The 14,656-nt window shown below is 42.5% G+C and overlaps 1 protein-coding gene across 1 annotated transcript in view; it reads right to left on the bottom strand.

Moving 5' to 3' along the window:
• The window catches only part of KNTC1 (kinetochore associated 1), a 242,213-nt gene that overhangs the window by 134,306 nt on the left and 93,251 nt on the right, over positions 1 to 14,656 (bottom strand). The window contains exons 28-32 of the mRNA XM_056535369.1: positions 12,816 to 12,919; positions 12,395 to 12,497; positions 12,177 to 12,311; positions 9,885 to 10,004; positions 9,609 to 9,681 (exon numbers count right to left, since the gene is read on the bottom strand). Of these exons, the coding sequence (XP_056391344.1) occupies positions 9,609 to 9,681; positions 9,885 to 10,004; positions 12,177 to 12,311; positions 12,395 to 12,497; positions 12,816 to 12,919 (535 nt within the window). The remainder of the gene's footprint in view (positions 1 to 9,608; positions 9,682 to 9,884; positions 10,005 to 12,176; positions 12,312 to 12,394; positions 12,498 to 12,815; positions 12,920 to 14,656) is intronic.

Below are 14,656 nucleotides of genomic sequence, written 5' to 3'. Positions count from 1 at the left end.
CCCTTTTTTGCACATCTGACCACTGTCACTTTAAACATTAATAACTCTGGAATGCTTTTACTTCTCAATCTGATTGCGAGATTGTGACATATTCTACTTTAACATAGTGGTAAATTTTTGTGGTAACTTGCATCCTTTCTTGGTGAAAAATCCCCAAATTTGATGAAAAAATTGAAAATTTTGCATTTTTCTAACTTTGAAGCTCTCTGCTTGTAAGGAAAATGGATATCCCAAATTTTTTTTTTTTTGGATTCACATATATAATATGTCTACTTTATATTTTCATCATAAAATTGACATGTTTTTACTATTGGAAGACATCAGAGGGCTTCAAAGTTCAGCAGCAATTTTACAATTTTTCACAAAATGTTCAAACTCGCTATTTTTCATGGACCAGTTCAGGTTTGAAGTGGATTTAAAGGGTCTTCATATTAGAAATACCCCATAAATGACCCCATTACAAAAACTGCACCCCCCAAAGTATTCAAAATGACATTCAGTAAGTGTTTTAACCCTTTAAGTGTTTCACAGGAAAAGCAGCAAAGTGACAGAGAAAATTCAAAATCTTCATTTTTTACACTTGCATGTTCTTGTAGACCCAATTTTTAAATTTTTACAAGGGGTAAAAGGATAAAATTTATACTTGAATTTGCAGCCCAATTTCTCTCGAGTAAGCACATACCTCATATGTCTATGTAAATTGTTCGGCGGGCGCAGTAGAGGGCTCAGAAGCGAAGGAGCGACAAGGGGATTTTGGAGAGTACGTTTTTCTGAAATGGTTTTTGGGGGGCATGTTGCATTTAGGAAGCCCCTATGGTGCCAAAACAGCAAATAAAAAAACACATGGCATACCATTTTGGAAACTGGACCCCTTGAGGAACGTAACAAGGAATTAAGTGAGCCTTAATACCCCACAGGTGTTTCACGACTTTTGCATATGTAAATAAAAAAAAAAAATTTCACTAAAATGTGTGTTTCCCCCCAAATTTCACATTTTTGCAAGGGTTAATAGCAGAAAATACCCCCCCAAAATTTGTAACCCCATCTCTTCTGAGTATGGAGGTACCCCATAAGTTGACCTGAAGTGCACTACGGGCGAACTACAATGCTCAGAAGAGAAGGAGTCATATTTGGCTTTTTGAGAGCAAATTTTGCTCGGGGGGGGGGGGCATGTCGCATTTAGGAAGCCCCTATGGTGCCAGGACAGCAAAAAAAAAAAAAAAAAAAAAAAAAAAAAACACATGGCATACTATTTTGGAAACTAGCAGTGTACGTGTGTATATGTAGTGTTTTACTCTTTATTTTATGTTAGTGTAGTGTAGTGTTTTTAGGTTACATTCATACTGACGGCGGATTACACCGAGTCTCCCGCTAGGAGTTTGAGTTTCAGCTCAAACTTGAAGCAAGGAACTCACTGTAATCCGCCGCCAGTGTGAATGTAACCTGTACATTCACATGGGAGGGGGGGGGGGGGGGGGCAAAACTACAACTCCCAGCATGCACTGACAGAACGTGCATGCTGGGAGTTGTAGTTTTGCAACAGCTGGAGCCACACTGGTTGGAAAATACTGAGTTAGGTAATAGAACCTATTACCTAACTCGGTATTTCCCAACCAGTGTGCCTCCAGCTGTTGCAGAACTACAACTCTCAGCATGTACTGATTGCCAAAGGGAATGCTGGGAGATGTAGTTATGCAACAGCTGGAGGCACGCAAGTACAACTCCCAGCATGCCGAGACAGCCATTTGCTGTTCCTGAATGCTGGGCGTTGTAGTTTTGCAAGATTTAGAGGGGTTCAGGCTAGAGATCACTGACAGTGGTCTCTAAACTGTGGCCCTCCAGATGTTGCAAAACTACAACTCCCAGCATGCCAACACAGCAAACAGCTGTCAAGGCATGGTGGGAGTTGTAGTTTTGCAACATCTGGAGGGCCACAGTTTAGAGACCACTCTCCAAACTGTCGCCCTACAGATGTTGCTAGGCAACAGACTCCCGGACACGCGGCGCCATACTCACCTCCACCGCCGCCATGATCACAGCCGCCGCCGGGTAAGTGACCGCCGCTGCCGCCGCTACTACACGGTTCCCCCCGCTGTGCCCGGACACAGATGGGTGGGCATAGCAGGGGGGGAACCGAACTTTAACCCCCCCCCCCCCGCCCCCAGTCTGCTATTGGTCGGTCGCTCGGCCGATCAATAGCAGGGATAGGAGGGGTGGCAACCCTGCCGCCTCCCTCCTATCTCTTCAAGGGGGATCGAGGGTGTCTTGGACACCCTCGATCCCCCTTATTTTATCGTGGTGCCGCCGTTGATGGGCAGGGGGAGAGCGCTCCCCCTGCAAACACCATAGATGCCGTGATCAGAACTGATCACGGCATCTATGGGGTTAATGCTGCCGGGACCGGCGCAATCGCGGCCCCGGCAGCTGCGGTGGGACTCCGGCTGTGATTGACAGCTGAGTCCCACCCGCGATCTCCTGCGCTGCCCGCGGCAGAGCAGGAGATCGCTTGGACGTATGCATACGTCCATTTGCGCGAACGTGTAGTTCGCCTGGACGTATGCATACGTCCAATAGCGGGAAGGGGTTAAATAGGCACTGTCAGATATAACAACATTTGATATGTTGTAAAGCATGCAAAAAAAATAGGTTTTGCAATTGCTTTCATTAGAAAATTTTCAGTATTTCCTACTGAAAAAGCCTGTCAAACAACTGCCCTCCCCTGCCTCCTGGAATGCATTTAGTGCTTCTGTGAACACTGCTTCGTCCTGGACTCCAGGACGTTTTGGAGGGGGGGGGGGAGGGGCTGTATACACTGCAGATTAATGTGAAGAGAAGGGGAGGGGGGAGGGGAAGGAAGGTGTGTGTAATAAAGGGGGACTACAATCATATCCCTCCAGCAGTTTTAAAACTAAAACTCCCAGCATGCCTGCACAGCCAAATGATGTGTGGGCATGCTGGGAGCTGTAGTTTTGCAACAGCTGGAGGCACCCTGGTTGAGAAGCACTGGACTGAGGAGAGGGAGGGGGAGGAAGGAAAGTGGTTTTCACAGTGAGTACCCGCCCCCCCCTGCTTCTGGTGGACAAAATTAAGGTAATTCTGAAATAAAGCTAATTCTGAGAGAAATGTAGGTCACAGACACATACAAAGTACATGTACATGATCAGGAGATACTGAGCAACATATAACAGTTTTGTTTTTTTGAGTGATCTGACGGGTACGCTTTAACCTTTCTAACGTACTTCATAAAAATAAGTCCTTTGTATAAGAATCATGGCATATAAAAAAAAAAAAAAAGTCCATTAGGGGTCCCCATACCATCCAGAACATAATCCTGTCCAGCTGCAGCATCATCTTTGTACCAGCTAAAACACATGCTGGGACAAAGTCCAGTAAGTAAGGGCAGGACTAGCACTCCTCTGTGCTCACTCCTGTTCTGTCTATCAGACTCTTGTCTGAAAACAGAGGAGAGGGTTACAGAGCAGCCTGCAGTGACTAAATAAAGAGACCTAGCACAACACAGAAGACTTAGGGAGGAAGTGAATGCATGGGGAGTGAAGGCGAGCTCAGTACTCCCCCAAATCCCCCCCCCCCCCCCCCCCAACACGGCCCTTCCTGAGCAATGGATGTCAACATAAGTAAGCAGCAGTACACAGGGATTTGTGAGCCAAATAGAAAAGCTAGAAGACATGTTAAGGCCCAGGCAGCAAGGGCATACCTGTATGCCCAATTTCCCCAATACAAACTACTTTGTCTTTTTTTTCCCCCACTCCCTACAGCCTGAGTAAGCTGTCCTCCAAGGATTTTCTCCCCTCTGTTCACACTTTGTGCTGGTATGATAAAAGAGCCATAAGTCCATCCACAGATCCATGTGAGGGATTAATTTTTGAGTGACCACTTGTACCATAAAATGTATGATGCAACCCAAAATTATTATGGCCTAGATTTATCAAACTTTGTGAGAGAAAAAGTGGAGTGATTTTCCTACAGCAACCAATCACAGCTCAGCTTTCACTTTACCTAAGCTAGTTAGCTGAGCTGTGATTGGTTGCTGTGGGAAACTCACTCTATTTTTTCTCTCACACAGTTTGATAAATCTGGGCCTATGTGTGGTGGGAAATTGAAAAGAAAATGTAAACTTTTTGGGGCTTTTGCTTTTAAGCAGTGCACTTTATGGTAAAACTGACATGTTATCTTTATTCTGTGGGTCAATACGAATATAACCCTGTTCATGGTTACATGCATTTCTATTATTGTACTGCTTTTAAGATAAAACTTGTTTAACGTTTCCCTATTCTGACCCCCGATAGCTTTCTTATTTTTCCATATATGGGGCTGTATGAGGCTCAATTCCATGCCATTCTCTGTAGTTTTGTGTACTTTTTAAATTACTTTTTATTTAAAGGAAACCTATCGCATGTTTGTTCCCGCACTAACCACATGCACGGATAGTGCGGGAGACGCCGATTCATATGATCCCTACCTTGCTCAGATCCATCCAGCTGTTCGCCCGTAATCTTAGTTATTCTATATGGTCATGGCCGTAAATGTTGGCAACCCTGAAATTTTTCAAGAAAATGAAGAATTTCTCACAGAAAAGGATTGCAGTAACACATGTTTTGCTTTACACATGTTTATTCCCTTTGTGTGTATTGGAACTAAACCAAAAAAGGGAGGAAAAAAGCAAATTGGACATAATGTCAAACCAAACTCCACAAATGGGCTGGACAAAATTATTGGCACCCTTAACTTAATATTTAGTTGCACACCCTTTGGAAAAAACTGACAGTTGCTTCCTATAACCATCAATAAGCTTCTTACACCTCTCAGCCGGAATGTTGGACCACACTTCCTTTGCAAACTGATCCAGGTGTCTCTTATTGCAAGGGTGCCTTTTCCCAACACCAATTTTAAAATCTCTCTACAGGTGTTCAAATGGGATTTAGATCTGGACTCATTGTTGGCCACTTCAGAACTCTCCAGCGCTTTGTTGCCATCTATTTATGGGTGCTTTTTGACATATGTTTAGGGTCATTGTACTATGGGGATGCCCATATTTCTGACACTGGGCTGTACAGTGCGACCCAAAATCCGTTGGTAATCCTCAGATTTCATGATGCCTTGAACACATTCAAAGCACCCAGTGCCAGAGGCAGCAAAACCCCCCGAAAACATGATTTCACTCCACCATATTTCACTGTAGGTACTGAATTCTTTTGCTTGTAAGCTTATTCTATATTCGGGAAACAGTAGAATTATGTGCTTTACCAAAAAGCTCTATCTTGGTCTCATCTGTCCACAAGACGTTTTCCCAGAAGGATTTTGGCTTACTCAAGTTAATTTTGGCAAAATGTAGTCTTGCTTTTTTATGTCTCTGTGTCAGCAGTGGGGTCCTCCTGGGTCTCCTGCCATAGTGTTTCATTTCATTTAAATGTCGATGGATAGTTTGCGCTGACACTGATGCTCCCTGAGCTTGCAGGACAGATTTAATATCTCTGGAACTTGTTTGGGGCTGCTTAGCCACCATCCGGACTATCCTGCGTTAACACCTTTCATCAATTTTTCTCTTCCGTCCACATCCGGGGAGATTAGCTACAGTGCCATGGGTTGCAAACTTCTTGATAATGTTGCGCACTGTGGACAAAGGCAAATCTAGATCTCTAAAGATAGACTTGTAACCTTGAGATTGCTGATATTTTTCCACAATTTTGGTTCTCAAGTCCTCAGACAGTTCTCTTCTGCTCTTTCTGTTGTCCATGCTTAGTGTGGCACACACAGACACACAATGCAAAGACTAAGTGAACTTCTATCCGTTTTATTTGCTTTCAGGTGTGATTTTTATATTGCCCACACCTGCTACTTGCCCCAGGTGAGTTTTAACCTCTTAAGGACCCATGACGTACCGGTATGTCACGAGTCCGCTCCCGTTCTATAACGCGGGGCCACGGAGTGGGTCTCTAACAACGTCCAGGACCCATGGCTAATAGCGCGCAGCACTGATTGCGGTGCCGCGCGCTATTAACCCTTCAAAGTTGAACACCGCGTCTAAAGTGAAAGTAAAACCATACCGGTTAGCTCAGGGAGCTGTTCAGGATCGCCGCAGCGAAATCGCGGCATCCCGAACAGCTTACATGACAGCCGGAGGATCCCTACCTGCCTCCATGCTGTATCGATCGATCAGTGGTTTCCTATGAGAAACCACTGATAAATGTAAAAGATCAGTGTGTGCAATGTTATAGGTCCCTATGGGAACTATAACATTGCAAAAAAAAGAAAAAAAAAGGGGGGGGGGGGGGGGGGAAGTGAAGATCATTTAACACCTTCCCTAATAAAAGTTTTAATCATCCCCCTCTTCCCATTTAAAAAAAAAAACATATGTGGTATCGCCGCGTGTGGAAATGTCCGAATTCTAAAAATATATCGTTAATTGAACCGAACGGTCAATGGTGTATGCGCAAAAATTTCCAAAGTCCGCTAAAAACTTCAGATCACGGCACAAAAAATGAGCCCTCATACCGCCCCATACGCGTAAAAAATAAAAAAGTTATAGGGGTCAGAAGTAGACAATTTTAAACATATACATTTTCCTGCATGAAGTTATGATTTTTTCCAGAAGTACGACAAAATCAAACCTACATAAGTAGGGTATCATTTTAATCGTATGGACCTACAAAATAATGAGGTGGTGTCATTTTTACCGAAAAATGTACTGTGTAGAAACGTAAGCCCCCAAAAGTTACAAAATGGCGTTTTTTTTTCCAAATTTGTCTCACAATGATTTTTTTTTCTCCTTTTCACCGTAGATTTTTAGGTAAAATGACTGACGTCATTAAAAAGTAGAATTGGTGGTGCAAAAAAATAAGCCATCATATGGATTTTTAGGTGCAAAATTGATTTTTTAAAGGTACGGAGAAAAAAACGAAAATGCAAAAACTGAAAAACCCCAGGTCCTTAAGGGGTTAAGGAGCATCACATGCTTGAAACAATCTTATTTTTCCACAATTTTGAAAGGGTGCCAATAATTTTGTCCAGACCATTTTTGGAGTTTGGTGTGACATAATGTCCAATTTGCTTTTTTTCCTCCCTTTTTTTGGTTTAGTTCCAATACACACAAAAGGGAATAAACATGTGTATAGCAAAACATGTGTTCCTGCAATCCTTTTCTGTGAGAAATACTTCATTTTCTAGAAAAATTTCAGAGGTGCCAACATTTACAGCCATGACTGTATATGCAAATGTATCTGTAACTGGCACGGGTGGGGTTTTCAGGAGCGTAGTGGCACTGTGACGTAAGTGCCACCCGCTTATGAATATTCATCCCCCCCTCCGGCTCTCCCTCCTAACTGGTCTTCACTGCGCATGTGCCGCTTCCTGACATGCGCAGTGAAGACCAGTTAGGAGTGGCGAGGAGAGGAAGAGCCAGAGGGAGGGGGATGAATATCCATAAGTGGGTGGCACTGCGGACGGGTGGCGCTGATGACAGTGCCACTAGGCTTCTGAAAACCCCGTCCGTGCCAGTTACAGCCACATTTACATATATATAGAAAAACTAAGATTGCGGGCGAACAGACGAATGGATCCGGGCAAGTTAGGGATTATTTGAATCAGCGTCCCCCGCACTATCCGTCAGTACCTGTGGTTAGCGCAGGAGTGAACATGTGACAGTTTTCTTTTAATATGACCAAAATCAGCAATTTTGGAGTTAATGTTTACGCCGTTCACTGTAAGGGATCATTAGCATTATATGTTAATAGTTTGGACATTTCCACATGCAGCAATATCAAATATGTTTTTGTTAGTTTTTTTTACATTGTTTTATATGTAAAATGGGGATTACATTTTTTTTGTGGGGGAGGGGCTTATTTTTAGAACTTTTAAATTTTTTTTTTTTTTTTCCAAGTCCCTTTAACAAACTACTTATAGCAATCTATTGATTGCTATTACTATTCCATGCTATGCATTGGCATAGGACTGATCATTGATATCTGTGATCCATTTTTTTAGCCTGCCAGAAGGCAGACCATACCAGTGGATGGCAAAAAAAACAAAAACTGAAATAGTCAGCACCTCCATTAATGAGATAAAATAAATGTGCAGGTGCATGGGATCATTGCAAATGTGAGACATAGAAAAGAAAAGTTGCTGAAACACCCTGCATACCCTAAGGCACATAAGCACTATACCAGTGGATGGCAGCATAGTGGTGTGGAGCAGGTACATAGCTCCTGCTGCCATCTTGACTCATTGAACCTCCACAATCATGCTGCGGGTGGTCAGATGAGTCTCACAAAGCCCCTTTGGTGCTTTTGATGCTGTGATAAGTATTGATAATGGCATCTAAAGAGTTAAAGGCAGACATCAGTGTAATTGCTGTTTTTCGCCATTATCCATGTCATCAACAGTCTGCTTGGCCCGATCACTGTCGGCAAAATGAGGTGATTGTGGAACTCTGCAACGTACATGCATGTCGCTGGTCTTTTAGGGGTTAATGCACTGTCAATGAGGAAAGTATTACACAGGGCAAGGCAGGAACAGCTTCTATTAAAAAAAATAATAATTCTGCCAATTTAGGAGCCAAAGAGCAAAAAATGTACTTGTAAACTTTCAGAAAGTCCTATCTAAATCAAGGTGATTTCTAACACAAGGTAAGGTGAGTGTTTTCACTTGTGGCACCATTGAGATCATGTTTATCTACAAAAATTCACAGGTTTTACTGGATTGAGAGTACACTCAAGGGAGCTACTAGAAATAATTAAAGGGGTACGCCGGTGAAAACCTTTTTTTCTCTTAAATCAACTGGTGGCAGAAAGTTAAACATATTTGTAAATTACTTCTATTAAAAAATCGTCATCCTTCCTGTACTTATTAGCTGCTGAATACTACAGAGGAAATTCTTTTCTTTTTGGAATGCTCTCTGATGACATCACAAGCACAGTTCTCTCTGCTGACGTTATTATAATAATAAGGCTTTATTTATTATTGTCCTTAGTGGGATTTGAACCCAAGTCCCCAGCACTGCAAGGCAGCAGTGCTAACCACTGAGCCACCATGCTGCCCTTAGCATACATCTGCTATGCATAGTTCCTAAAATGGACAGAGATGTCAGCAGTGAGCACTGTGCTCGTGATGTCATCAGTGTTCCAAAAAGAAAGGAATTTCCTCTGTAGCATTCAGCAGCTAACAAGTACTGGAAGGATTAAGATTTTTTAATAGAAGTAATTTACAAATATGTTTAACTTTCTGCCACCAGTTGATTTAAAAGAAAAAAGGTTTTCACCGGAGTACCCCTTTAATTCTGTGTTTTTTTGTTTATCAATACTGGATAGGTCCCATCCAAGTTCTTGATGCCGCCTGCCTCCTACTGGTGGCAAACAAGACAACAACAACATTGATTCACAAAGCATTTCAAGACATAGGGCTAACATTTTGTATTTTGAACAACATTCACCATAATTTACATCTTTGCCGTTAAGGTGACACGGCAGTTAAAGAAATATATGTCTGTACCTAATAAACAATGTCAAGAAACAATGTACAGTATATGCATCTGTAAAGAATTAACAATGTAAAGTTTTGACAAAAACAGAATATGCAGGCGATTAAGAACTAACCTTTCAGAACACACACATGGAATTTTAGAATATCTACAAGTGTCTTTGCTATTATTTTCTGATCTTCTTTGCACTGCAATATGAAAACATTCATAAGAAATAAACAAAAAAATTCTGAATATACAAATGCTGTTGGGAAATTTATACCGATCAAATCAGAGTTATGATATGTGGGGTACATTACAATCAAAAGTTTTACCTTCTTAGTGTAAATAAACTTCCCCTACCCATTACTACATGACAACTCAAAATTAGTAGCATGTAATCAAGTGTTACCTCTTCAGAATTGCCAGGATTCTCTTGCAATGCCATCCTTGCCCACAAAGACAGGCGTTCCACTGTAACATCGATTTCAGCAGGAGAGATGGACTTCAAAAGATTTAGACATTCATCTCCCTGGAGATACAAGTTTTCTGAATGCTTAATGGGTAACTATCAATTTAAAAGATGTCATAGTGACATATCAGAGGTTTTGATCAGTAGGCATCTAGGTGCTAAGATCCCCTTAAATTGCAAAAAACTAATTGGTAGAATTACTCGGCTGAGCAACAAACCAGTTAGTTTTGGCTTGGCATTGTTCGGATGTCCTTGGATAGTGGTTCAAGTATTGTACATATTAATATAAAATCATTGGATGTGTACATCAAGTTATTTTTCCTGATGTTTTCCTGAGCATACAACATGTTACTTTCCCCAAATCTATCAAAAAAGGTGCACGTTCTTCATAAATATCAAAATAGCTTAGAGCGAAACAAGTGTGGTCTGGGCTGGTGTAAGATTGCGTTATTACTCAAATTTTAGCCTCATTTGATAATTCAGCTGCTGCTGCTGAATTGAAAGAAAGAATGCATGTGTAAATCTTGCAAAATCTTTTAACAAAAATGTATTCTAACAACCTGTTAGTTTTTGATATTATGCTGAGAAGCAATCAGATCATTATACAAGATTGTAGATGTGCGACCATGTCTGTTTTCTACCCGAATTCACACTGTGTTTTCTATCCCCTCCTTTTTTTTTGTTTGAACATGTGCTGCACTCTTCCCCACCCCCTCATCCCAACCCTATATAAGTAGTAGTTAGCTACACAAGGGCCATTTCTTTCCTAGCAGCCTCCCAGTCTGACTGGGAGAGCATGGTAAGTGAGCTATTACACCTTGTTCACACTGGTGTGGTGCTGTGCGGCGTCCGTTGCTGCCGTGGCGCCGTGTCTGCGGGGAGGTGCGACCCATAGACTGGTTTGAGTGGCATTGGGGCCGCTCTGCCGGTGGGTCGTTCCCCCCTGTGGGCATTGGTGTCGCGGCGGTGGTGGTCGCCGCCCAGTGCTACGCCATTTTATGCTAGGGACGTTAGGGACCCACTCTAAATAGGTGGCCTTGACGTGGCGAGTGGGCTTGTACTTTTTGATCAAAAATGTATACTAACAACCTGTTAATTTTTGATATTATGCTGAGAAGCAATCAGATCGTTATACAAGATTGTAGATGTGCACCATGTCTGTTTTCTACCCGAATTCACATTTAAATCTTGCAAAATGTTTGTGCGATTTCCCCACTGTGCAAAAAATGGCCACCAAAAACATAATAAAGATATGTTCACACTGCCGCAGTGCTCTGCAAAAGAGAGCTCAGTCCATTGGAAGGACAAAAATGAGCAGAAAAAAAATTTACTACATGTCCGATCTTTTTTCCTTCCGCTCAATTCCTGTAATACCAGACACTCAACAGACCCCATTTAAGTCAATGGGACTCGTCGAGACCTGATGGTATCCATTGTGCTCCGACTCGTTTAGGGTCCATTGGATGCAAAAGTGATTAAAAAAAAATAAAGAGCTGAACGGGTCGGAGCACACGGACAGTGTGAACTTAGCCTTAAACCAAAGAGAAATTCCCCCTTGTGAGATTTTCTATAAATCTGTGCATGGCATGTTTGGTTGTAAGAGGCCTACGGAGTAAGACAGAGAAGAAACTAATTGACATAGAACTCAGCTGAATGATTCTGCAAAATCATTTGGTGAGAGTCTCAGCACCGAGACCTCTACTGACATGTCACTACTTCTGACATGTCACCATGATATTTTAGAGGTTTTTGAAAAATTAACAGTTACCCTTATATGTTCTTAAACATAAGTGTGACACACTGAACAATCATAACATTGAAATCAACTACCTAATATTGTGTAGGTGCACACAGTGTCGATCTGGTGTCGGATTTCCTGGTTTGGTAGTTTATAACCACTGCATAGAAAGAACATCCCACAAGACCTGTCATTTTGGACACCCAGTCATTTAGCCATCAGGATTTGATCCTTTTGTCCCTAAAGTTACTCACATCCTTATGTTTTTCAATTTTTCCTGCCTCCAACAGATTAACTTCAAGAACTAACCATATACATGCTCCCTAAAATATCCCAACTCTTAACAAGTGCCATTATAATGAGATAATGCTACGTACTTTCCCATTTAATAAGTAGGACAGATCAGGGAATCTTTATCTGCCTTTCTACAAAGCTGTCACCAATGTAGAATAGTAGTACATTTTTCCTTGTTAAAAGGTGTTCCCCAGACTTACTCTGTTTGTGTAAATTAGCTGTACAAATCTGAATATGTACACTTCTACTGTAGGCAATCTATAAGCTTGGGCAATCTTTAAAGCATCTTCCAGAGATGAAGGGGCATCTTGCTTTAATATGTATTTAATTAAACCCTAGACAAGAAAAAAAAATACAAAAATAAGCACAATCTATCATTTAAACATGTACATGCACGCATGTCATATTAGTGTCTTACCATGATTTGCTTATCATTAGAAAAATTAAAACCCCTTATTCCATAGCCACGTAGAAGTTTGTTCATCTCCATAAGTCTGTAGCTTTCCTGTAACAATTTCACTCTTTGAAACACAAAAAAAGTAATAAATTTAAAAACATTGGAAGGTTGGCGATTTACCAACTATCTGCAAAGATGTCCCCCACTAGAGGTCTTTAGGATTCATGAAATTATAAGGATTTGTTTGAATCCTAATAGATCCAGAGTTATGTCAGTTTTAACCTAGATAAGAAAGTAGGTTTCTTTGGTGATCTAAGTCGAACTGCTAGAAGGTGGGGGTTCAGATATTGCAGGGGGTTCAGAAGTAGGCGTTAACAGGTTTCATTTTCTTTACTGAACAGAACAGTGCATACATTTGTAAAAGTCTGATTTTGCTTCTTACTTGGGATGATCCATCTCCAGATGTTGCTTTACAAGCTGCTCAACTGCATCACTCCAGGGCACCACAGCACCATACATAATTTGAAGTACAGCATCGAATATTAACTGCATTGAAAATAGTTAAAAACTGAAAAGCGCTTTGTACATAAACAATTTTTGTATTTGTAAGAAAGGAGGCTTTTATTAAGGAGGTCATTCAACTTAGCATGCATCCATGAGGGAAAACACTAAACTAAGTTATTTAAGGCTGGGTTCACATTAGGGCTGAATGATTTGTGGAAAATCCCCCCAAATTTTGTAACGCAATTTCTCTCGAGTACAGAAATACCCCATATGTGGCCCTAAACTGTTGCCTTGAAATACGACAGGGCTCTGACGTGAGAGAGCGCCATGCACATTTGAGGCCTAAAATAAGGAATTTGCAATAGGGGCAGACCCGGTTACCTGTAGTAAAATCCTACAGCAGTGTTTCCCGGGGGGGGGGGGGGGGTGTATATGTAGTTTTTTTTACTTTTTATTATTTGTTAGCGTAGTGTTTTTCGGGTACATTCACACAGGCGCAGGTTCACAGTAAGTTTTCCGCTGGGAGTTTGAGCTGTGGCGGAAAATTTGACGCAGCTCAAACTTGTAGAAGGAACCCCACTGTAAACCCGCCCGTGTGAATGTACCCTGTACATTCACATGGGGGGGGGCGTCCCATACCTTCAGCTGTGGCAAAATGACAACTCCCAGAATGCACTGACAGACCATACATGCTGGGAGTTGTAGTTTTACAACAGCTATAGGCACACTGTTGGGGAATCACTGAGTTAGAAAACAGACTCTAGCTCAGTGATTCAAACCAATGTGCCTCCAGCTGTTGCAAAACTACAACTCCCAGCATGTACGGTCTGTCAGTGCATTCTGGGAGTTGTAGTTTTGCAACAGCTGGAGGCACACGGGTTGGAATCACTGTGTTAGGAAACAGACTCTAGCTCAGTGTTTCCCAACCAGTGTGCCTACAGCTGTTGCACAACCACAATTCCCAGCATGGCCAGACAGTCAGGGATGCCGGGCGTGTAGTCCCGTAATGTCTGGCCCTTCAGATGTTGCAGAACTACAACTCCCATCATGCCCAGACAGTCTGGGCATGCTAGGAGTTGTAGTTATGCAACAACTGGGGAATAACAGTTTGGAGACCGCTAACTAGTGGTGTCCAAACTGTAGCCCTCCAGATGTTGCAAAACTACAACTCCAAGCATGCCCAGACTGTCCAGGCATGCTGGGAGTTGTAGTTCTGCAACATATGTAGGCCATATATTGCAGAACTACATGCCCAGCATCCCTTACTGTCTGGCCATGCTGGGAGTTGTAGTTTTGCAACATCTGGTGGGCTACAGTTTAGAGACCACCGTATAGTGGTCTCCAAACTGTGCCACTTCAGATGTTGCAAAACTACAACTCCCAGCATGCCCAGACAGTCAGTGCATGCTGAAAGTTGTAGTTTTGCAACATCTGGAGGACCACAGTTTAGAGACCACTACACAGTGGTCTCCAAACTGTGACCCTCCAGATGTTGCAAAACTACAACTCCCAGCATGCCCAGACAGCCTTTGGCTGTGTGGGCATACTGGGAGTTGTAGTTTTGCAGCTTTTAGAAGGCCACAGAGAAGATCACTTATCACGATCTTCGCTGCAGCCTTCTCCACCGCACTTTCCAGCCGCTCCTCCTGCGTCGATGCCGCCGCCACTGGTCCAGGACGCCTCCGCCGGTCCGGGTAAGCCGGGCCATGCTCCCCCCTCGCCGCTCGTGTCCCCCCCGCTGTACCCCGTACTTTGATCGGTGGGCAGAGCGGGGGAAAC

The sequence above is a fragment of the Hyla sarda genome, chromosome 1, assembly GCF_029499605.1.
Source record: "Hyla sarda isolate aHylSar1 chromosome 1, aHylSar1.hap1, whole genome shotgun sequence".
Taxonomy (NCBI): domain Eukaryota; kingdom Metazoa; phylum Chordata; class Amphibia; order Anura; family Hylidae; genus Hyla; species Hyla sarda.
This window is presented reverse-complemented; position numbering and strand designations above follow the sequence as displayed.